At 52.3% G+C, this 24,594-nt stretch overlaps 1 protein-coding gene across 1 annotated transcript in view; it reads right to left on the minus strand.

Moving 5' to 3' along the window:
* Nucleotides 1–23,989, minus strand: part of LMO1 (LIM domain only 1) — a 35,733-nt gene extending 11,744 nt beyond the window's left edge. Inside the window, exon 1 of the mRNA XM_068555434.1 lies at nucleotides 23,949–23,989. Within this exon, the coding sequence (XP_068411535.1) occupies nucleotides 23,949–23,973 (25 nt within the window). The 5' untranslated portion in view covers nucleotides 23,974–23,989. The remainder of the gene's footprint in view (nucleotides 1–23,948) is intronic.
* Between the last annotated feature and the right edge of the window lie 605 nt (nucleotides 23,990–24,594).

Consider the following 24,594-nt stretch of genomic DNA (forward strand, 5'->3'; position numbering starts at 1 on the left):
CAGCTTTATTCCAGGCTCCAGCACAGCGCTAGCATACAGTAGGTGCTCAGTAAGTTGCATGAAAAGACACACCCCTGCATCCAAGGACACACGTGCACGGGTGTCACATAAAAATGTACACACATATGCCTGAGCAGTCACATGCACATTTACTGCCTTTTAAAAAACTACACTTCCAAAAAGTGGATCGTAGCTATAAATCAAGCTCTGATTTGAACTAAACCCCTGAATGAGAGGCCTGGTGCTCTGTTTTTAATTCCACTTTCCCCAGGAAACGGAGGAGCACAAGCCCTGAGGTTTCGCCCACATGGACCCATGCAAAGCGGGGGAAATTATCCAGAAGTGATCAGTCCCACAATGGTCACACCCATGTCAGCTGCTGGAGGGGTAGGGTCTGGGTCCCTGCCACCTGCAAGGTGCTTGTACCCAGCGGGGCCCACACCCGGGTCTGGAACTGCAGAGTAGGATCCCAAACAGAGCCAGCCAGCGGCCCCTCCTCGGCATCAATCCTGTTTAATAAGGAAATTTGAAAGTGTAATCTAATTTTGCAGAATCTCTTTAAATCTCGTTTTCTCAGAAGTAACTTCATTTCGCACGGACACATCCAGCCTCATGCGAAGGCCTCCATTTCACACCAGTTTTATCTCCACAATTTCTCGTCTCACTGCACTCCTATCCCAGGGCCTTGCCATGCACCAGGCGAGGCCTGAACTAATAGCATTTCCTACTCATTTGGAATCAAAAGCCAACGAGAACAACTGTTGAAGCGCACGGCTACAGCCACCTAGAGCACGCTCATTACTGCCCCTGTGCACAACCCCTCGCCGGTAGCTGCTCACTGGATTTGATGAGGGAGGGAAGTGGGGTTCCTGTGGCCTCCAACTCCCCTAGGGGCTGGGGGGCTCGGCTCCCGGGATGGCGGTCAGCGCAGGGGGGGTGGGGACTGGCCCCTTTGACTCTAGCAGTGCCCCTCAAGGGGCTCCGAGAGAAGAGGCAGGCAGGTACACGCTGACGGTGGTCCCTGCAGACAGATGGCCTCAGCTGGAATTCTGACTCCATCACTCCCCAGCTCTGCCTCAATATACTCACCCGCTAAATGAGAACAGACTACTTTAAAGGATTATTTGGAGGACTGAATTAGATAATGGACATGAAATACTTATAACAATGTTGGACACAGTAGCTTAAAAAAAATCAACTAAGAAAACTTTTATGCACATCTGATGACCCCCCCCAATTCTCTTCCTAGGTATGCGCCCAACAGAAATGAGAGCTTATGTCCACCAAAAGAGATGTACGACGATGTTCGTAGCAGTTTCCTTCATAATAGCCCCAAACTGAAAACTACACAGATGTCCATCAACAGTAAAATGGATAATAAATTATGCTATGGTCATACAATAGAATAGTACACAGCAATGATAAAGAATGAATCTCCAGTACACACCACAATATGCATTAATCAGACAATATAATGTGGAACAAAAGAAGCCAGACACAGAAAGGTACATACTGTACCATTCTATTTATATGTAATTCCCAAACAGAAAACCGATCCATGGTGATCAATGTCAGAATAATGGGGTGTATCATCACCTGGCAGGAGGTGTGAGAAAGCCTGCTGAGGTCCTGGAAATTGTCCTTTATCTTTTTTTTTTTAATCAAAGAAGCCTTTCTCTCTTTTTTTTTTTTTTTTTTTTAATTTTATAGCTACTTTTATTTTTATTTATTTATTTATTTTTGGCCGTGCTGGGTCTTCGGTTCGTGCGAGGGCTTTCTCCAGTTGCGGCAAGTGGGGGCCACTCTTCATCGCGGTGCGGGGACCGCTCTTCATCGCGGTGCGCGGGCCTTTCACTATCGCGGCCCCTCCCGCTGCGGGGCACAGGCTCCAGACGCGCAGGCTCAGCAGTTGTGGCTCACGGGCCTAGTTGCTCCGCAGCACGTGGGATCCTCCCAGACCAGGGCTCGAACCCGCGTCCCCTGCATTAGCAGGCAGATTCTCAACCACTGCGCCACCAGGGAAGCCCTGTCCTTTATCTTGATCTGGGTGGTGTTTAAATGGGTGCATACATGCAGAAAACTTCACTGAACTGAACATTTGAGACTTGTGCCTTTTACTGCATATATATGATACCTCAGCAACAACAAGAAAACTAAGAAGGGGACCCCTCAGTCTCCGTCAAGACTTTATATGCCTCTTCATAAAACCCACCATTTACCCACTGTTCACTACATCTGTTGTCTCAGTGAATTCTCATTTTAACCCTGAGGCACTAAATGATTACCCCACTCAACAGACGCCCAGAGAGGTTCAGGCTATTACCCGAGGTCACACAGCTGAAAGGTGGCAGGGGGAGGATTGGAGCCCTGGCCTGCCAGAATCCAGAGTTCCGTTTCTCACCCAGAACACACCCCGTGGCCTCCCTGAACAGCCCAGGTGAAGAAGGCTTGCCGGGGCAACATCTGGGTTCTCCTGTGCAGCCTGGACACAGGTGATGCTAGGGCGGGACTCTGGGGGGCAAGCTTAGAGCAGGGCCCAGACTAAGACCCGGAGGGATGACAGGCAGTGCACTGTCTCCAGGCTCTGGTGGGTCACAGGCTATTGCTTCTCACCTGTTGTTCCTTCAGAAGCTATTGCTGCTGTAGGATCCTGAAAGGGCTTCTGGCAGGGCCAGAAAGGGGACACAGACCAGAATCTAAGGACAAAGACGGCACAGGGGCTGGGAAGGGAGCAGGAAGGCCATGTAGAGGCAGAGCAGAGATGTTTGCATTGCAGCCTTGAGAGAGATGAAGAAGCCTCACTGGGGAGAGCCGAGCTGTGAGGGGAGAGCTGGTGGCTCCAGACCCAGAGCCACAAGGGTCGGGGAGCCTCAGTCAACAGCCAGGGGCTCTGTGTGAATGAGGGGAGAGGGGAGGGTGTGGGGGGAGCTGGAGAGGGGCCCCGCTAAAGGTAAGAAATTTAAAGGGACTCCAGCAAACGCTTGCCTTCTCTGAAGTGCCAAATTTCTCCTGGTCTCCACAGATCACCACAGTAGAGGCGGAAGGAAAGCACTGTCCAGTCCCATCCCCAAACAACTGCGGCGTTTGACCACATGACAACACCTCGCACCGAATGCCTACTACGGGCCAAATGCTTTATATTCGTTAACGCTCATTCTCATCATGACCCTGAGGTCAGGGAAATCACACAACCTGCCCAGGGGCATCCTGTGAGTGGCCAAGCAGGGCTTTGGATCCAGGCTGCTGGCCAGGAAGTGCCCCACCCCCTTCCTGCTCTCTCTAGAGGCAGCATCGTGTCATTTTTTTCCTAAGCAATGGGGAAAGTGAACTTCTGCTTGGACCCAAACTGGGCCCTGCCAAAAGAAGGCAGCTCTGAAACACACCTTACAGGGACAAATCAGGGAAGGATGGGCCTCTGGTCCCCAGTATCCCCCCAGAGGACCCATTTCCTATGCAGCAGTCCGAAGCAGCAGGCATTTCTGCAGCAGGTTCTGGCAGAGACAAACATCCTGAGGAATGGTGGGTCCAGAAGCCTGAGCCCGCGGGGACCTTGCAGTGTGGAGAGATGGAGGGGCTGAGGCGTTTCCACACATACCTCACGGGTCTTCCTTGCTGAGGGAAGCTGAACCCAGCACAGCCTGCTGTTAGGCAACGGCTTTAGGGGACCCAGTCGATAACTTGAAGGGGACCTGGCAATGCACCGAGAGACATGGGAGCAGCTGCAAACAGAATCTGAGGGGCACTTTGAAACATCAGAAGCTGCATGTGCTCTTTGGAGTTTGTCACAGGGAATGATGCCTACGTTAACTGCATGGTTATCTGCAATGTGTGCTCCTCCGGCACGGGTGTAGGCCTTCTCTTCTCATCCTCAGGTTGTCTCTGTAAAGCCCCAGACACATCTAGAAAGCAACAGATCCAAAATAGGGCTCTAGATCTCCTCCCCCAAAACCTGTACCCTTACCCAGGCTTCCCCTCACGGTCCTAACACCATCATCCAGCCAGGTGCTCAGGCCAGAAACTCAGAGTCATCTTCAGACCTTCCATCATCCTCATCCCCTCTTCCCTGCTTGGTCCCCACCCCGTCCCACCTGCTTCTTTCCATTTCCAGAGCCACCACTATCTTTCACTGAACTCTCAGCTAAGCACCCCACCAGCTTCTTGTTTAGTATCTACAATCCAGCTTCAAACAGCAGCTGGAGAAATCTTTCAAAACAAAGTAGGTCAGGTCACTGCTCAGCTTGAAACCCTTCCTTAACTTCCAGTGGGCTGGGAATATCATCCACACTCTTCATTAAGCCCACGATATCCTTATGTGGTCTGGCCTCTGCTCCTCCACCCCCAATGTGCTTCAGCTACACTCCAGATCTCCCTTCTGCCTCAGGGCCTTTGCACCTGCTGTTTCCCTCTTCCCAGAACACCCTTCCTTGTCTCTTCATGTGCTTGGCTCCTTCTCATTTGGGGGCTTCAGCTTAAATATCGTCTCAGAGAGGCCAGCTTTGATCTCTTTATTTCCTTATTTAAATGACTCCCTGGTCATTTCCTTCTCAGTTTTTTTACCACAATCTGTAATTGTTTTACTTTTTTGTGATTTTACCTAAGAAAATGTTTAAGAATTTTATTATAAGAATGTAAGTCCCATGAAGGCCTATTTTGGGGGCTCTGTCTTGTTCACCACTGTGCCCCCAGGGCTGAATGCCATAGCGGTCACTTTTTAACCAGTTTTTTAATCAGTTCAATTAATGAATGAAGAGACTGAACGGAATCTATCCAGATATTACTGGCAAGAGCCTGCTGGGCAGAGTGGGCTGACACAGATAGGCAGGCTCCCCAGAGATGGGAGCCTTAATCTGGCTTGGTGCTGCCCCGTGCCACACACCTGTAGCTATGCAGCTCTAAGAAACCAATGCAGATTCAACTGTGACAGTGCCTAGGTCCTGCCTGCCACTATCTGGAATTTGAATAGGCCCACCCCAGGGCTCCAGCTGAGAAATGACTGCTCCTGTGCAAATATAAAGCCTCTACTCCTTAGATAAAGGGGCAGCAATCCTGTCCTTCAAGCCTGCAGACCCATGAGGAATGAAGCCCCCCTCGGTGCCTCTCCTCATGCGTAAATACTACATCCCAACTCTCCGGTTGCAGTGGAGTCCTGGAGCTCAGGCATCTGTGTAACCTTGGCAGTTCAGTCTTTCCCTTTGTACCTGTGGCCAGGGCACCCCTCCTCCCTGGCGTAGACCTAGGCCCTGCAACTCTCCACTTGAGGGTCCTTTTGGCTTAACGATGTAACCCACTCCCTGTTCCCCACCTAGTCTGAGCCTCTGAGGGCCAGTAGGAGGAAAAAGCCCCTGAAGTTTGCTACAGAAAATCCCCAGGTCCCAAGTCTTTCTCTATCTGTAGCCTCCTCCAAGCCCCATCCCATCCTGGGCTGCTGCAGCCAGCCCCCAGAGCCCTTGGCAGGATGCTGTTTGGAGCTGCACAGCTATGGGAACGAGCGGGGAAGCGTCTGGAAGCTGCATTCCCCAGACAGCAACTCAGCTGCTCCCTGGGCACCCGGAAAGCTCGCGTCACCCATCTAATGAAACATGGCTCCCAAGGGGCCTGCAGTCTCCACAGAGGAGGAGGAAGGCACCGACTCTCAGACGAGTCTCAATTTCACAGCAACAGAGACGCGAGCACCAATGCGCTGAACCAGAAAACGAGAGTCTGGCAGGAGCTGCAGACACACCATGAGCGCCAGGGGATCGGAGATTAGGGCCCTTCAAAATCAATTTTGAATTCAAACTTTTAAATGTGTTCTCTAGACGCAAGGAGGGGACCCTCCACGCAGGCTTGGTCTAGCCAGCTGCTGGGTCCTGCTTGCTTCTCAAAGCAGCCAGGGCCCATCTGCTAGCCACTGGGCTGCATGAGGGAGGGGAGGGTGAGGGAGCTGGGAGAAAGACCCCGGGAGCCGCAGGGACAGGAGCGCCTTCGGCTCCTGTGGACCCAGCACAACCTTGGGGTACTTGCCTGAGGTGCCGTCCTGGGGCTTCCTGTTGAGGCCTTGGGGGCTGCTCCCCCCTCCTTTGCAGACCCGGATGAAAAGAGCCGAAGGCAAGGCCCACGTGAGCTAGATCCCCATGCACCCCCAACCTGGCTGAGGAGGCTCATGGGGCCCCAGTGGATGAAGCTGTTAAGAACATGAGCTTTGGAGTCAGACAGGCAGGGATTTGTATCCTAGAGCAGCCATGGGCTCCTAGGGAGAAGGTATTGGTTCAGAAGTGAATTTCCCTTCAAGAAACCTGGTGGGAGAAAGCCTGCTGTGAGGGTCTTGGAGTTCAGGCCCTGGGAAGTGACAGGTGGTCTGAAGCCCCCAGTGCAAAGGGAGAGAAAGCATCACAGGGTAGCCAGGCTGCTGGGAAGGCTGCTGTGGCCACAGGCTGCATGATCTGAGGCATGGTATCTGTAGCCAGGGAGCTGACAATCATGCTGCCTGTCACCTGTCAGACCATGTACGGCATACCGAGCACCATCCTGGCCCTGCGCTGTGAGGTGGATGGGGACACACGGGGCAGCGGGCCTCAGCAGGAAGCTGAGCAGGACAGACTGCTTCAGCCAATCCTAGGAGGAGGTCCCAGGGGCCGCAGGAGGGGGGCCTTGGGACGCCTGCAGGCAGAGGATGCTCCTGGCAGCCCCTGTTCCTGCCGGGGTTCCTGCTCAGCCACGTTGGTTCCTCTAAGCGTACGATCAGCCTACCGCTGATGCCTTTCCGTCTCCGGGTGGGGAAGCTGGTCCACAACAAGCCTGTATGACCTCAATGACTCACAGCCCCTGCCCCTCAGTTCTCCAAACCCGAGGCTAAACCCCCAACTGTAAGCCACACTCCCGAGACAGAAACACGATCGACTGTGAACCACTCTTCCTCTGAGAGGCAGCAGGAAGGTAGCCAAGGCCTTGGGCCTGCAGAGACCTCAAGGGGCCCCTTCTGGAATGAGCAGCCCTGGGAAAGGGCTGGGGTCACCAGACCACTTATGGGCGAGGAGGCAGGGCTTCCCCAACCCCTCCCACCCCCTGGCTTGGGAGTGGGCTGTCAGCTCTGTAAGGAAATTACAACATGGGCCTGGGTAATGCTCCTCTTAGTTACAGCGTAAACTGCGGCAATAAAGCGTACCTGGGGAATGTTTAGAGAAAGCACTAATGATTTCTTCCCCAGTGGTTAATAAATTCACTTCCAGATCAATTTGTTTGCGATAGAGCCCGGAGAGCGGAACCTACGTGGCGGGCACAGCCGACTGTGTCTTTTTCAGTATAAATGATTTATTACGATGATTAGCGGCACATAAACAATTTAAAATACAACGCTAATTAGTTTGGGGAAGAAAGGAGGGGAAAAGCCACCCTGCCTCTCTCCCCATTATGTTCTACTTCCCTAAGTGTGTACTTTTTAATTAAATCCAAATGTCACAATAAATTTAAAGTGTTTTCTTACCATTTGGGTTAACTTAGGCAGTCATGCAAGCCCCCCTCTCAGGCAGCTGTGGGCTAGGCTGGGGGTGAGGACTGCTGGTGCCAGCAGGGCCTGTCTACAAGCTCTCCTGGAGACGGGAGGTTTTTGTGAGATCCCTGGAAACCTCTCCTGGTTTCTGGCAGCCCCAGGCTGGAGAAGTGGGCACAGCCCACTTTCTCTCACCTTCCCTCCCTAACACCGGCTCTGACCAGCCCAGAATCCAGCCACTTCTCCTCAAAGGTCCCGCAGCACTCTGCACCCTCTTCCAGCCCTCCTCGGGTGTTCTATAACCTAACACCTTCTCCCTGCCTGGCATCGTGCTTGGCATTTCCTATACAACATCTTACCATGTTCCCCTTCCAGTGCTATGAGTAGTAATTACTGTTTCAATTTTGTGGATGGGGAAATTGAGGCTCAGAGAGGTGGAGCAACTTATCCAAAGTCACACAGGTAAAAGGGGACTTTTGCAAAGTCCTGATTCCTAGAGCACCATTCTGCCTCAGAGCCCACACCTTGCCACGTCTGGGCCCTGACTTCCCAGCACCCAGGATGGACAATAGAACGTGATGGCTGCTCAGACAGGGATCTCCCTTGCATAATGCCCTGCTTTGCCCAGAGACACAGGTGAGACAGGAGTTCAGGCCAGGGACCTGAACTCTGATGAGTCTGGGTTCAAGTTCAGGTTCTGCCATTAACCCACAATGTAAACTCAGTCAAGTCCTTTAGCCTCTCTGAGCTTCAGCTTCCCCATCAGCAAAACTCGAGTAATAATACCCAAATTGTGGGGCCAAAGAAGCAAAGCAGCTAAAACAAGCGGAGTGCTTTGCAATCCCTGACACGCTATGTAAGTAGTAATTACTAACAAAGGCCCTTGAGGCGAGCAGGGATCCGTAAGAACCCCATTTCACTGATCAGAAAACTGAAGCCAGCAGGGGAAAGGACTTACCCAAGGTTCCGCTGACCCTTAGGAGCCCGGGGGACCAGGCTGCAGGCAAGCTCCTTTCCCAAAGCTCAGACAGCCAAGGATGCTTTCTCTCCTAAACACTCTTGTACTGTTTATTTAAAGTGAAAAACAAATATCCCTAAACATAGAATTACCATATGACTCAGCAATTCCACTCCTAAATATATACCCAAGAAAAATGAAAACATATGTCCACACAAAAACTTGTATATGAATGTTCATAGCAGCATTACTCACAATAGCTAAAAAGGAGAAACAACTCAAATGCCCATAAACTGATGAATGGATAAATAAAATGTAGTATATACATATAATGGAATATTATTGGGCAATGAAAAGAAACGAAGTATTGAGACATGCTACAACATGGATGAACCTTGGAAACATTATGCTAGGGAAAAAGTCAGCCACAAAGACCACATCTTGTATGATTCCATTTATATGAAATATCCAGAACAGGCAAATCCATAGAGACAGAAAGTAAATTAGTGGTTGCCAGGGAGGAGGGGAATGGGGAGTGACTGCTAATGAATATGGAGTCTCTTTTTAGGGTGATGAAAATGTTCTTGAAATAGATAATGGTGATGGTCACACAACTCTAAATATACTAAAAACCACTGAAATGCACATTTTTAAAAGGTTAATTTGGCGGCATGCAAATTATTCTCAATAAAGTTGTTATAAAGAAAGGCAAAACAAACAAACAACAAAACAAATATTCCTTTGAGAACAGGAGAAACCAGTTCATAAAAAATTAAGTCCTGGGATCAGGAGAGGGGTCCTGGGAGGTCCAGCAGCCAGCCCTCAGAGAGGCCGGGCCCTGGTCACCCTACCTCACCCCAGCTACTTCATAGGGAAGGGCTCCAGATCACCCCCTTGCTTCCCTCCCCAGTCCCTCCCATCCAGAAATCTGACTGTGCCCACTCTTCCAGCCCTGCTCCTAGGCAACTCAGACCCTACTGGATCCATCACTCTTCTCTGACCCATTTGCTTCCACTACTAGACTCGTGTTTTGTCTTCCTAGATCTCTCTTTGTTGAAATTTCTGCATCCTCTGAGGCCTATGCCCCACCTGCAAACTGGGCACACTCTTGGGTAGGGTCCCTGTTTTAGACCCCAAGCTTGTCCTACATCGGGTACCACAAGTTACGGTACATGCAGTATGAATAGGATCAGAGTGAGGTCCTCCAGGCCCCCAGCCGAGGTTCAGTAAAGAGTGCTATCCTCTCCCAGGGCCTGAGAGCCCCGCCCAAGACAGGGTGTGCAAGCTCAGATCCAGGCCACATAGGCCAGGAAGGAAGGCAACAAGGCTGCCTTTGGGTCAAATGAAGACTGCTGGAGGGAGAGAGCTCAGTGCCCAGGCTAGGGCAGCACCCTTTGTGGCTAATCTGAGAGGGTGACTCGAGATGAAGCATGTGGCCGGCAGAGGGAGTCAGGCCTGCGCTGTGGCAGGGTGCACCCAGCTGCCCCTGAATCTGGGGTCTGGATGGACGCTATTGGGGTTTCTCTCCTCTTGAGGGAAAGAATCCAAAGCCTTCACCCTGGAAGGGAAGGCAGAGCACCTGGGAATGTGGGCCATGGGGAGAAGAGTGTGGCCAGTGTGGAATGGGCTGGGTGGCTCTCTAGGCCCTGGGCAGCCAGGCAGGAGCGGTGCTGTACACAGATGCCGAGGGACAGTTCACTGCAGAGGCAGGGCCTTAGACTCAGCTCCCCACGGAAGTGCGCTTAGACACAAGTTCTGCTCTTCTCGGGCCAGTCCTACTCACATATATAATCAGGGGGCGGACTGTATTAGACACAGATAAGGGTAGGGAGACTTAGCTCTTTCCCAGAATCAGGAGCTTTCGTGGAAGCCAGTCTGAGAAAGAAAACCGGCCCAGAGCTGGGAAGGCCACGAAACATTTTACAGACAGATCACATGAGATCACAGGAGTTCGGAAGTGGGTAGCTGGGCAGGTCTGGACTTGCTGTTTCCCTGCCCTGGTGTGCTCCCGCCTGCCTCAGGCCTACAGGCTTTGGCTCACTCCTTTGGAGTCTGGAAAGCCAGGATCTTGGTCCAGTCACAGGGCAGCCACAGAAGAGGACGTGTAGGGGCTGCGGAAGCCTCAGGCCAAAGCTGGGCAGGGCCAGCAGGGGCCTCCGGGACAAGAGTGGGTATGGACAGGCTTGCAGTCAGAGTCTGCCTTCCCTGGGGCTCAACTCCAGAAACTCGGGCCCTGCTGCTGGTAGCTGAGACGCTCTAGCCAAGATCTTGACCACCAGGAGACTTCAGAGGAGCCCCCCACATTCCCAAGGCCACAGCTCTAGTCATGCCCTCCACCATTTCTTTCCTGGACTTCAACTGCCTCCTCTCTGACCATCTGGACCCCCATCTGCATCCCCCCGCCACTGCCCCAGGCCCAGACTGCAAGCTTGGAAGGAAGGAAACTGCAGGAAGGAGCAGGGGGCAGTCTGAGGCTGGAGGTCACACTACAGTGGTCACACTATAAAGCTCCAAAGGAAGAACGCTTCCCTCCTACATCATGGCTGTTTTTTATTTTTATTTTCTGCCCCTAGTTTTATGCCCTCCAATTATTCTCCACAGAGTAGATGTAGTATAATAATATATTTGGTCTTTGTTCCAGGTTCCTGGCACAGAGCTCCTAAAAACCTCGGAATTTCCTGAGTGATAGGAGTATCTTTTGTTATTCATAAGGAGTCCCTTTTGAGCACCTCTGAGTTTACGCTAATGAGGTGACTTAGGGTGAGGGCCCTAGGTAGCCTCAGGATGGGGCTGGTCACCAGAAAGACCAAATGATTAGAGGGTTAGAACTTTCTGCCTCACCCACTCACTTCCAGGAAAGGCTGGGGAGTGGCCAGTGATGATGTTCTATACAAAGTCTTGAACAGGATTTGATAAGGTCTGGGTTGGTGAACATGTCCACCCGTACCCCAACTCCACAGGGACAGACGCTGCTGCTGTGCTCGGGACCCTTCCAGACCTCACCCTATGTACCTCTTCATCTACCTGTTCATCTGTATCCTTTATCATTTCCTTAGAGTAAACTGGTAAAAGTAAGTCAATGTTTCCCTGAGCTTTGTGAGCCATTCTAGGAAACTATCTCACCTGAGGAGGGGGTGAACCCCGATTTACAGTGTGTTGGTCAGAAGTACAGGTGACAACCTGGACTTGCGATTGGCCTCTGAAGTGGAAGCAGTCTGGTGGGACTGAGCCCTTAACCTGTCATCTCTAGGTAGATAGTGTCAGAATTGAGTTAAATTTGTAGGACACACAGTAGGTGACCATTGAGAATTGGAGAATAGCTTGGTGGTGTCGAAAAACATTCCAGAGTAGCCCAAATGATCTTAATAAAATGGAAATGTGCCCTCTCTCTGGGATAAAGGAACTCTTATGATCCTCTCTGCTCTCCTCCCGCCCTCCTTCACCTGTTAACTCATTCACTCACAGGTCACTCAACAAATATTTACTGAACACCTACTAGGGGCTAGCCCCTAACACCTATATGTTAATAAGAATTATATCAACGTTGATGATTTTTCATCAAGAAAGTAGTTCTTAGGGAGCTTCATTAAGTCAGTTCAATGCCTTGATCAATTTTCTATTCACTAGAGTTAAACCATTTCTTCCTCTTTCTCCATTTTCATTTTATTGAAATTATTTTCATTGGGATAAATTATTTTTAAATTTTTAAGTGACTATTTGGTTAATGATCAGCTTTGGGTTCAAATCAAATCTTACAAATTAGAACTTCCATTTGCTGCTGAGACTTCTTTTGTAGTAATTATTTCTACCAGAAAATATTTCCTGAGCCAACTTCGGCAGATAAATTTTATCAGGAAGATTTGATTCCTCTGTCAATTTTTAGTCAATAACATATTTTGCCAGGTGCAGTCTTAGCTGTTGCCAGTTTTGCTTTGTGTTAATTATTTCAACCAATTTAAGTTTTTTCCTGGATCATTTTGTTCCTTTACATTTTCAGTAATACTAATGAGATGTTATTCTCGTTATATAAGGCATATTTTAGCACCGCTCTGATAAAGCATTCTGAGGATCAAAGAGTAGCGTGAACACATCCTCGGGGCAAAAAGGCAGGTCAAAACATCACACTCTGCACTTGGGCTGAGTACCAGGTCAGGACCTGGTGCCCGAGGTAGCCCTGCCCACTGCTCTCTGCTCCTCTGGAGCCCTAGCCCCTGCCAAGATGCCTGGCAGTTGGGAAACAGCTTCTGGCTGGGGTGAGAGCAGCCACCTACAAGAGACAGCCTCTGATTGACAGGCAAAGAGATGGGGTTCAGCCCTGATGTCCCATCCCAGGTTGGATGCAGCCTCTGCTGGGCCCCAGACTTTTCTACTCAGAAAGTATCTCAGCTGAGATTTCAGCTGAGTATCTCAACGTCAGCTGAGAGAGGAAATAGATGCTTCTTGGTGCCTCAGTCCCCCCACCCCGCAACCATTGATAAAAGGAGATAATTGACCAGGGTCCTCTCAGGTCTGAGGCTGTGACTTGCTCACTGGCTTCCAGGCTTTGGGCCTACTCCAAGGGTCCCCTCTGCCTCCTAGTTGAGGCTCTGCCTGGGAACAGCCAGGGATGGGACCGTCCACCTGGATTCAAATATGGCAAGACCAAGTATGGAGGGCCGGAGGCCACAAATGCTCTCACCTGGGATCTCTACTTCTCCTGACCCCAGGAGACCAAAGAAAGACACAGAAATGTCAACAGGGTGGTTTCTTTCTCCTGGCCTTGGCCTCACCCCACCCATTCCCCACCAGTGGTCACGTCTCCATGCACAGTACCACTAGGCATCAAGCAGCCAGCGACCCTTGAAACATCAGTGGGAAAACGTAAACCCAGAGAGGAAAAGAGGCCTGCCCAGGGACGTACTGGGAAGTTCCCAAGGAACGTGAGTTGGTGGCAGAGCCAGGCTGAGGATGCATGAGTTCTGGTCCCAGCCCAAAGGAGAGCCTCCTTCAGCCCTGTTCCCACGTGAGGAACTGCTGAAGTGGCCTCTGCCCAGGCCACCTCAAAGACACCGTCTCCACCTGGCCCGGCAACAGCCAGAGAGGGGTTGAGGCTCTCAGTCCAACAGCTGTGGGGAGGCTGGCTCAGGAAGGAACCACCCTCAACTCCTCTGAGTCAGAAGAGAGGCCCTGGAGTAATGGATGGCTGCTCTGCAAGCTTGCCCTCTCTGGGCATAACCTACTCCTCTGCAAAATGGGGCTAGTGTTTGATCTCCAGCCTCCCAAAGGTGCTGTGAAGATGAAATGAAAGGCTTTGAGACATCTGTGGCCTTCCCTGGGGTGAGGTGATGCAGAAAACAGAGGTACCAGGCCTCCCAATACCTTGGACACCTTGGGGCCTAAGATGCTGTTCCAGAGGCTGACCTCTCACAGTAGGTCAGTTCCTAAAATGGTCCTAATGATCCTCTGTTACACAGGGTCTTCACACCCTGTGTAACCCCACCCCCTCCACTTCCTTGAGTATGAGCTTAACCTACAGACTTGCTCCCAAGGAAGAAAATACAGCAAAACTGATGGAATGTCACATCTGTGATTACATGTGTCACATCTTATAAAAGACTGTGACTTCCTGCTTGCTAGCAGACACTCTCTCGATGGTTTTAGGAAGCAAGCTGCCCTAACGGGGAAGCCCACGAGGCATGGAACTGAGGGCAGCCTCTGATCAGCCGTCAGTGAGGAATGGAGGCCCTCAGTCCAGCAGCCCATGAGGAACGGAATCTCACCAACAACCACATGAGTGAGCTTGAAAGCTCACTCCCCCAGATGAACCTTCAGACGAGACCACAGCCCCGGCCAACGCGTTGATCATCGTCTGTGAGAGACCCTGAGCAGAGGACCCAGCTAAACTTACCTGGACTCCTGACCCACAGATGCTGTGAGATTAAAAAATGGGTGTTGCTTTAAGCTGCTAAATTGTGAAATCATTTGTTATGCAGCAAGAGATAACTAATACACCACCACACTAGCATACACACACAGGACAGTAGGGACCTTTCTTCAGGCCAGAGAGACAGAGCCTGTGGACAGATCTCTGCCCCACAACCCCTGCTGCTGTGAGCTTCCTTCTGGAGCCCCATCCTTGCTGTGTAGTGTTGTAAGGAGAGGAGAGAGGACAGCAGGCTCCCTGCTCTCCACTGGGCAGACCAGGAAAGTGGGTGGAGCTGACCCACTTCCTCATGGAGCCATCACCCTGGGTCCTCTCCAGAGAACAGTCCTGCCAGAGTTCTGAACCCCAGGCATGTCTGGAGCAGAGTAAACGTTCCAAAGCCCACCCACATCTGCTTTCTCCCTTGCTCCTCCTAAAACCCTAGGAAGGGTAGGGAGACCGCACCAACCATCTCTAAGACCAACAAGAGATGTGCTGGGTGAAGGCTCAACAGACCTAAAAGGTGTTCATGATCATACCCATTTTACCAGTAAGAATTACTATTCAGTTTACTATCTAGAATTATTCAGTGGCCGAGGCGGGATTTGAACCCATGCTGTCTGACTCAAAGCCCGAGCCAGTTCCACTTGTTTTACAAATGGGAAAACTGAGAAACAGAGAGTTTAAGAATTCATGATGGCACCCACAGGCAGCCCTCCCCGCCCCAAATCCTTCCTGGACAATCTGTCACCAAGGGATCAGGATTTGGAGTTTTTAAAGATTCAGGGGAGAGGAAAGACAGGTGCTCGTGGGAGCCATCGGAGCCCAGACCAGAGCTGCTCCCACTTACCCGAGAAAAACTGGCCTCCCTCCCCTTCTCTATCAAGTCATTGTGCCAACCAGCAAAGTTGAATTATTAAAACTCCCTTCTGGGGTACCACATGGATTTTTCTCCACTGAGACTCAGAGCAGAGGGGTGGCCGCTCCTACCACACAATATTAAAACGTCAGGAGTTTAAGGCTTGCGTTGGTTGAGTCACAAGTTATCAGCACCCAGTGAGGGCCGACAGAATGCCTCCCTTAAATTATTAAGCAGAAAGCGTCAGACTGTAATATTTTGCTAAACCAAAGTACAGACACAGACAAAGATGTCATTTCAATATCTGAAACCAGCAAGTTTAATTTAAAATAAGAGCAAACCAATAAGCTCAGCACATAGCGGCGTATGAGAGGAAAATTATACTGAGAGAGGAAAAAAAGTGGAAGGACTTCAGAAATTTATAAAAGTAATCTCCAAGTGGAAATTAGAAATCAAGGCCTAGAAACAGAATAACACAAAAGAAATATTACTGTCCACTTTCTAAATCAATATAACACTGCTCCACGCTGGAATTACCATGGTAACTCAAGTAAAAAGAATCAAGCAATTCTTATTATTTCAAAATAAAATCACAGCCTGAAGCCTGGGTTTTATTACAACCACTGATAGATCGCTGGCTTGTATTTATCTGAAATATTGCTTTTCAATCAGCTGGTTTATGAATGTACACGGGCCTCTCACCAGCCCACCTACTGCCCTGCTTTGAGGCAAGGGGCTAACCAATGAATTGATTCTCGCCTGGCTGCATCTGCATGTATGTCCAGGTTTCAATCAGCTCTGGGAACCACGGAGCTTCACGCCCCTTCTAACCAATCGGTGGCTTTGCAGGACAGAGGAAAAGCCAGAGAAGGCAGCAGGGACTGACCTCACTGTGGTCCCCCTCCAGGCTCGCCCATGGAGGAATGGGCCAGGGCTCTGATGTCAGCCCCCAACAAGTGCCCCACCTGCAAGCCTCCCTCACCCCCACCCCAAGTCATCCTCTTGCTGGCTCCACCCCTCTCCCATGAGCTCCCCCTACCCTGAGTGTCCTTCTCCCCATCCAAGACTGCCAGCCACAACGGGGGAGCTGGGAGCCGGCAGAGCACAGAGGAGAGCAGATGGCCTGGGTTCCCAGCCCAGCCCTGGGCTTGCGAGTTGTGAGACCTGCACACGGCACCACATCTCTACCCCTTCCCCTATCCACTCCCTTTGCAATGTGACTTTCCACCTCCTCCCTTCAAGGATAGAATCTGTTTCCCCATCCCTTGAACTTGGGCTGGGCTTGTGATTTATTTTGGCCAACAGAATGTAAAGTGACAACATCCCAGAGCCAAGCCTAGGTCTCAAGAAGATTTGCGTCCATTCTCTCTCCTGGACCTGCCTCCAGCCTGAGAACAATCTGGAAGAGCCTGATGGATGATGAGGGACACAGTCTTGTTATCCCCAGCATCCAGTTTGATCAGCCATCTCTCAGGTATGAGTGAGTCTAGCCGAGACCCGAAAAACTGCTTAGCCAAGCCCAGCCTCCATCACTGACCCACAGGTTCGAAAGCTAAATAGATGTTTGTTGTTTTGAGCCTCTGAGTTTTTGGGTGGTTGGTTAAGTAGCAATAACTAACTGATACACATGCACAGTACAATGCTCACTTTTAACTAAGGGTTCACTGAAACAAGAACTGTTGTGTAAAGACTGAGAGGCTGAAGCCAAAAAGATCATCCTGTAGCTGTGTAGAGAGCACTGTCACTTCACATAGGCATGAGGCTTCCAGGCCTATCAAGTGTGTACATGGACATTAGGTGTCAGTTAGGTGTTGCTCCCATTGTAGAGATGTGAAAACTGAGGCTCAGGAAGTTGTCTGAAGTCACACAGCAGTCAGCTGGGACTAGAAGCCAGGTCTCCTGACTCATGCTAGCAGGCTACACCTGAAGACAGTAGGCCATTCAAGAAAGCCCACTTAGGAAGGGGCAGGAGGTAGAGCTAGGGACCCAATCTGACCCGCTAGGCCTGCACTCTGGGGCATCTGCCTCGGCTACCTGGACCAGCCTGCTTACTCTTCTCTACCATCTGCTTTTAATTTGCCCCCAGTTATGTCAGCCACTGTAGGCTCCTGCCTTAGCCAGAACACAAAATACACATACTCCAACCAATGAGAGATGAGCTTGCTGCTAGGTTGGGTGGATGTGACTCTGAGCAGGACCTGGAATGGTCTGTAAGAGGCCTTGACCGCCTGTAGGCTCCTACGAGGCCAACCAAAGGGGAGAGGATGCGGCAAGGGGACAACATGAGCAAGGGTATAGAGGCAAATGCCAGGTCTGCATGGGACACAAAACCAGAGTGGACATATTAGACCTGCCCAGCTTAGTGTGGCAGCAGGTCTCAGGCAGAATGTCAGGGTAGCAGAGGCTGGGTCCTCTGAAAGGAGGTAGATGGGATGGGAGAAGGGTGGTGGCAGAACAGAAAGAGCTGGGTCCAGAGTCCCAGATGAATGCAATCCAGTGGTATGCTGACAGATATCTCACAACCGATTCTCTGGGGAAAAAACCCTTGATTTGTAGTGTTTGCCAATTTCCGTGGTGTTCATACTTCCACTATGGCTGATGTCAAGCTACCCATGTGATATCACTGAACTCAGAGCTGGGAAGAGATGTGCAAAATCAGCTCTTGCAAGCCAGTGCAAGTTGACTCCCCTGGTGGAGTCTTATCTTGAGTACAGACCTACCAGAAAAACTCACTCTAGCAGCACCACGAAAAGCTCAGCCTGAGGGGGGAAGGATGCCCTGTGTGCCTCAATGTCTTTCAACTCCAGGTAGGGCAGGAAGGCTGCAAGGGCTACAGGCCACATGCACCTCTGGGGCTTCTCCAGTCCGTGAAGTCTCAGGCCACGTTAGCAACCATCAACACCTACCAGGAGGACCTACATCTGAGGACAGAACCATGCGCCCTGGGCTGTCAGTAGGGCCGTGAGTGGGATGCCCAGACACATGGCCTTCGTCCAGCTGACATTTCTCCTCATCGGAGATTTCTACCATTCAGCCTTATCATGTTTTGGGTACAGGCAGAGGGCATGGAAGCCGGGCATGGAACACTGAAAGATGCAGAAGCTCTGGGCTCTAACTCCCTACATAACCCTGGGCAACTCTCTTGCCCACTCTGAGCCTCAACCATGCCCGTATAAATGGAAGGGCTTGCAAACAGTGATCTTGGAGCCTTCTTCCCATGGTGCTACCTGCCTTGGAAATCTGGACAGGGGTGAGTAGTGAGTCTACACTGCTTCCTGGACAGTGGTGACTGATGGCCATTATGGATAAACTAGAAGAGGGAGGGTTAGGACCCAGTGCCTGGCAGTGAGCAAGGCACTGAACTGGGCACAGGACTATTTCAGATCATATTGTGGCTGTGTAGAGAGCACTGTCTCTTCACACACGCATGAGGCTTCCTGGTTTATCAAGGGTGTACATGGACATTATCTCATTTAATCCTGATAACAATCACGCCGGTTAGATGTGGTTGTTCTCACTGCAGAGATGAGAAGGTATAGAGGCAAAGCAATCTCAGCATTGGGTGGGCACAGGACACAGAACTACAGTGGATGTACTGGACCTGCACAGTTTAGCACTATAGCAGCTAAACCAGTCCCAATCCCGTGGTACTTGACACACTGGGGTACCCAGGTCCTTTTATCTACCTTCTTCCCTAACTCCTTCCAAACTTCCTAATGTGTCTGATCGGGGTTCCTGGGAGGCCCTCTGGCCCCTGGAGATGGACCCCAACTACAGCTTTGGCCTCCTGGCTACATGTGGGCAGCTCTGCCCTGTGTCGATGCAGCTCTGGAGGGGGCCTGCATCTGCTGAGGACCCCAGCCTGGCTTGGGTCACTCCCCCATCAGCCTCTCCATCTCTGTCTTCTGCTCAGAAGGCCCAGCCAGGACTACTTCCCAGGTCCAGCAGCCTTGCTTGCCCCAGCAGCACAGCTGCACTGAGGCTAAACCTCGTGTCTCCTTCGGCCACAGAAGGTCGGCCGCCAATGCTTGCTGGCAATCATCCATCTGTTCCAAGGGGGAGAGACCAAAATAGACCTCCCCTTGGTCCTACTCTCAGATAGGGCTGCTGAGTGGCTCCTTAAATGGAAGTGGGTGGGACAGCCACCCCATCTGACTCTGGGACCCGGAGTGGGGTAGGAAATCAATTCTCAGGAGGGATGAGAGGCAGGCCCCGGCTCTAGGAAAATGCACATTTCCATGTGCTAAAAGCATCACTGTGGGACGAGGGAGAGAGAGAGAGAGGCAGTTCCTATGGCCACAGAGGCCAAGTGAGTGGCCAGGCCAGCACTGAGCCCCGGCATGCAAAGGGTGAAGCTTTTAGGCGAGCAGCGGCCAGTGATCTCAGCTTCCCCCAGTCCTAATGCTCCCAAAAGGCTCTCTCCCACTCCCTGTAATTGGGCATCAGTAGTTAATGCAGTATTGACTGCATTACACGCTCCCGTGCCTCCCCTTGCTAATGCCAATTGCATCACCTTGTACAGTCACTGGCTTGCTTAGCCAATAGCCGTTAAAAGCAATCCAAATCATGAATCATATGGGAAACTTTTAGCAAGACACTGCCATCCGAGGAGACAATTTACAGTTGAGTTAATCTGGGTACATTAGCAAGACACGGATTCTGGACGACAGACCAATTTATGTTGTTTCCCTGTCCCCCCACCCCCCGCTTAGTGCTCCGCGTGGGCAGATGAATGGAAGAGCAGGGAACAGACAGAAGCACCTGCTTTTTTACCCCAGGCTCTGGGAGCGGGTGGGGGAGACCCATCTTTACAGGCTCCTTGCCTGGCTGAGTTCAGGCAGGAAGGGGACACGGCTGTACGTGCTGCTCAGGTTCCGTGATGCCTTGTTTCCCTGTAGTGAGGAGGTGGCTGCAGCCCGGGCTGGCCTGGTAGGTGCAGATGGAGACCTTCCTCTTCCAGGCATACAGTGGGTGCCAGGCCTGGTCCCTACCCTGCCAGCCCCACAAAGCCTTTACCAGCCCTCAGCAGGCAGCAGTGTCCACTGGGCTCTGCCGTCCTGCTGATGGGCTGGGATCTGTGGTGTGGAACAGCATCAGGGCCCACTCCCTGCCTTCCCCCCAGGGCTGTGGAGGTCCTGGCCACAGGAGAGGCCGCCAGTACCCTCTGTGGTCCACAGCATGACGGGATATTCTAGGAGGTCCTGCTGGTCAGTACCCAAGCACAGCTGAGAGCCTGCCCTCGTGGATCAACCGAGTCAGCTGTGGACGCTGCACTCAGTAGTCGTTGACAACTGAAGGTGCACCGTCTGGTCCTCCTTAGCCCAGCTCCAACCTCTTTAGGTGTTTTTGACTTTTTAAAAATGCCCTAGGAATTATGTCTGATGTTTAGTTCCACAGCCTGCCTGCTGCTTCCTGTGGTCACCCCAGCCCTCCTGCTGGGCCTCTGCAGAGGCAGCTTACACCCGGACCTGTCCTTCTGCAGCATGCACCTGGGGACACCCCTTGGGGGTGCCCTTGGCATCCTCCCCTGCCCAGTCCCTCACAACCCAAGGCTCTCACAGTTCTTGGGGCTGCTCAGACCCTCTGCTGCCTGCCCCTGCTCAAGGGCCTTTTCTCCCACAGCGTGAGGGCTAATTTGCCTCTCAGGACTCAGGGCTGTAACTCCCCTTGCTCCCCTGGGGCTGCAAACCTCCCTGGAAAGCCCACAGCCTGGTGCCAGCCCAAGAGCAGGTGCCAGGGGAAGAAGGGCTGTTTCTCCAGGAAAGTTGGAGCTGGGCTTCCGTTGCTGACAGGCAGGCCCGACGGCATGTAGAAAGGCAGGACCCTGAGTTCCAGTAAAGTGGAGCTGCCTAGGCCAAGAGCAAGCATCCAAATGAAAGCAATTAATCTTAAAACCTGAAGTTTAACCGTTTGTAAAACAGATCTCTCCTCTCTGTGGTGGCCCTTCACTGCTCGACCTAATGGATTACTTTATTAATAATGCACTGTGCTTAAAAGCAAAAAAAAAAAATTATTTTCTGACGATTCAATACTTCAGAAAGTCTCTTAAACCCGTTGCTACGGCAAAGCGATTGATATTTTATTATCTTTCAGAAGTGCAACATGAAAGCCCTGCAGCCCAGCAGAGCAAGAGCTTTGGTCCTCAGCAGCTGGCGGACCTGACTTCAACCAGAGGAGCCCCGGCCTCTTCCGACAAGATGCTGTCAGGTGGAGAAAAGGCATTGGGGGTGGTTAATAGGAGCCTGAGTTCCCGCTGCAGCCAGACAAAGGGTGCAGTCCGCAGCCCTGAGGAACACACCCCTTGGGGGCCCTGGGGACCAATGCTGACTCCCAGCCCAGACGGCCACCTGCTGGGAGGGCATAAGTGCAAGGAAGGATTTAGGCAGCAGGTGTGGGGGGAGGGTGAGTATATCCAGAGCCTTTCTCCCTCCCCCAACTGAAGGTACCACCTTCAAGGTTTCCTGGAACCAGGAGATGCTAGACTCCAATGGGGAGTGGAGGGTGGATTTTATGAGCAGAAAGGTTGCTTTTGGAAGACAGCTCTAGGCTGAGCAGGACAAGAATCAAATGGCTCCTCAGGACCTAAGCCAGCCTTCTTCCTTGTGCTGTGATGTGTCCCAGAGCTCAGTGACATCAACAGTACAGAGCACCATACGGTTTAGCCTGGACAGGGTGGGGGGCTTGTGGGGCAGTGTGAGCTCTCCTCCACAGGTCTGGCGAAGACTAGGGAAAATACATATGCCCAGGGTGTAGGCAGGAGACGGGCTAAAATGACCTCCAGAGAGCCATTCCCATTCAGGGCTCATCTGGAAACCTTTAGTATCACAAAGCCCGGGGCACTCTGGGTGCCTGCACAGAGTGCAAGACCCGAGGTGGTGGTGGTGGTGGCGTCGTCTTATTGGCGGGAGACCAGTCTCCCTGCCTGAGGCTGCCCACGTATAGGGCCTGGGTCTTCTGGATTTCTGGCTTGGGCCTGGGGAGCCAAGCATGCCAGACAATCTCGGCTAAAGACATACCCTGATTTCCACATGCTCCCCATGGTGGGAGTACCTCCAACCACCAAGGAAGGACCCTCTGCCCTGGCTCCTCATTTTACCAAGAGGGAAAGTGAAGAGATGGGCATGACTGGTCCGAGATTACACATGGAGTTAGTGGAGAAAGGAGCTAAATCAAGGTCTCTTCCCTCCTTATCTGGCCTGACCCCAGACCCCTTCTTCTCTTTTTCAATCTGTACACAACTGCACCAGCCCAGCCCTCTGATGGCCCACATGGGGCTCCAGGGGAGGGGTCCATGAAGAGAGAAAAGCATACAGGAGATGGATGTCACACCCCAGCCAGACCCTGGACAATGGATTCTTTTGGCCAGAGCATTTAGTTCCCCCTCCCTCTCTTTCCACACTCACGCTGCGAAATGGCCTTGCGGGCCACAGGGCTCCCGCACATGCCACCCCCAGGCCAGATATTTAAAATGTCCCTCCCTGCTGGAGGTCTCAGAAGGTGGGAGGGGAGGCTAGGGGCATCAGCACATGGTGGCAGCAAAGTCAACATCCTGTGTGACCTTAAGTCACTTAACTTCAGATTTTCACCAAGTGACCATGTCAGTAGCACCACTGACCTGGAGGGCAAGAGGGCACAGACCTCTACTACTCACTAGTAGAGGTCAGAAGATGTCACTCTAAGAGGATTCCCGCTGACTCACAGAAAACCCACCTTCTCAGTTCCTTACCAGTAGAACCCAGGTGATGGCGTGGGTGCTAACAATTAAAATCACATCTCCCTCCCGACAACACTAACAAACTTAACAAGCCAGGTAACCTTCACCTACAGGGCAGGAGGGCCTGGAACAGCCAGGGAATGGCCCCTCTTGACCCTGAGGGCTGCCCTTGGGTCACAGGGCACCCCTGGTTTTACCCTCAAGGGGACTGGGTTCTCCAACCTCTCCTGCACATACCAGGACAATTACTGCAGGGCACTCCCAGTCAGGAAGGCTTTGGGGTGTGTGGGACCACCATGGGTCCCTCTGTTCTGACCTCCCGGGCGCAGTGAGGCTCTTGACCAGGGCAAGTCCATGCCGCTCCTGCACTCGTGCTACTGGCCGGGAGCAGGACACTTTCTTCCTCTGGGCCAAACTCCTGCCTCCGATTTCAAGAGACAGGGAGACAGTGGGAATCACAGGAGGCAACCCTTTTTCTCACCGAGCTTTTGGGCAGCTGTCTCCCCGAGGGTCCGGCCGGCCTTTCCCCTCGCCTGCCGGGCACCCGGCGGCCACCGTCTTTCCCCGCGCGCCCGCTCTCCGCAAGCTCTGGAGTCCGATTTCCCGAAGCCACTGATTTGCTCGGCGCTCAGCGCCTCTCGGGTTACGCGGGCGGCGCGAGGCTGATGGCTGCGGTGAGAGGAGCAGCCGCAAAGACGAAAACGCTCTACGTGAACCACCGCTGCGCCGAGATCGGAGGGCAGCCGGAGCCTCCACGCGGCCCCGCAGAGCATCACACGGCCGGCGCACAGCTCGCCCTCCCGCGGTTCGGTCCGGCCTGTCCCGGCCCCGGGGCCGCGCAGCCCGGGGCTCCCTCATCTCCCCACGCCAGTCCCACTCGGTCCTCCCCCCGCCCCCGGCTCCAGCCCCAGCCCTCGGCGGACCGCCCGCCCGGCAAGCCCGGCACAGCCCGGCGTGTGCGCGCCGGTGTCCTGGCGTGTGTGTTCCCGCGCGCCGTGGCGGGGGGCGCGGGGGTGCGGGGAGTCGGGACCCCCGCCCGCCACCTACCGTCCTCCTTGTCCAGCACCATCATCTCGGGCGCTCCGTGTCCAGCCGCAGCTCGGCTCGGCCGGGAGAAGGGCGCCGGCTCCGGGCGCGCTTCGGCGGGGCGGCCGGTCCTCGGGCAGCTAGCGGGCTCTAATTACCCGCTTGCCCTGCTCTTAACCTAGATTGCACTCAGCTAGAATTACATTCAGGAGTGAAGCACTTCGCAGATACAAAAGCAGTCTCACCTACTTTTGTGCCTCAGAATTGCAAGGAACTATGAACTGCAATTTAGAGAGAGAGAGAGGGAGAGGGAGAGAGAAGGGGGAAGAGAGGATCAGAGCCGTTTCTTTGATTCTCACCTTCTAAATGGCTCAATTTGCCCAGTATAATCTGTCTTAATGTAATTGCATTTGATAGCTCATAACCCTGGCTCTGGCAACGACACAGCTTTCAGCCTCATAAAGTGTTTTCCCCTCGGATTTAATCTGAATCTCAATCTAAAATTATATTCAAAGAGATGGGGGAATCTCGGCGGCCGTCTCCCGCTGCCTTTCTCCCTCAATGTATGAGGTTTGCACTCCTGCTACTGAATAAATGCACACATTTCCCGAGGCCCCCCTCCCTCCCAGGTTAACGGGGAGTGGAGACGCGCGTCTGCCCGGCTCCG

This window comes from Eschrichtius robustus, chromosome 11, assembly GCF_028021215.1.
Source record: "Eschrichtius robustus isolate mEscRob2 chromosome 11, mEscRob2.pri, whole genome shotgun sequence".
NCBI lineage: Eukaryota > Metazoa > Chordata > Mammalia > Artiodactyla > Eschrichtiidae > Eschrichtius > Eschrichtius robustus.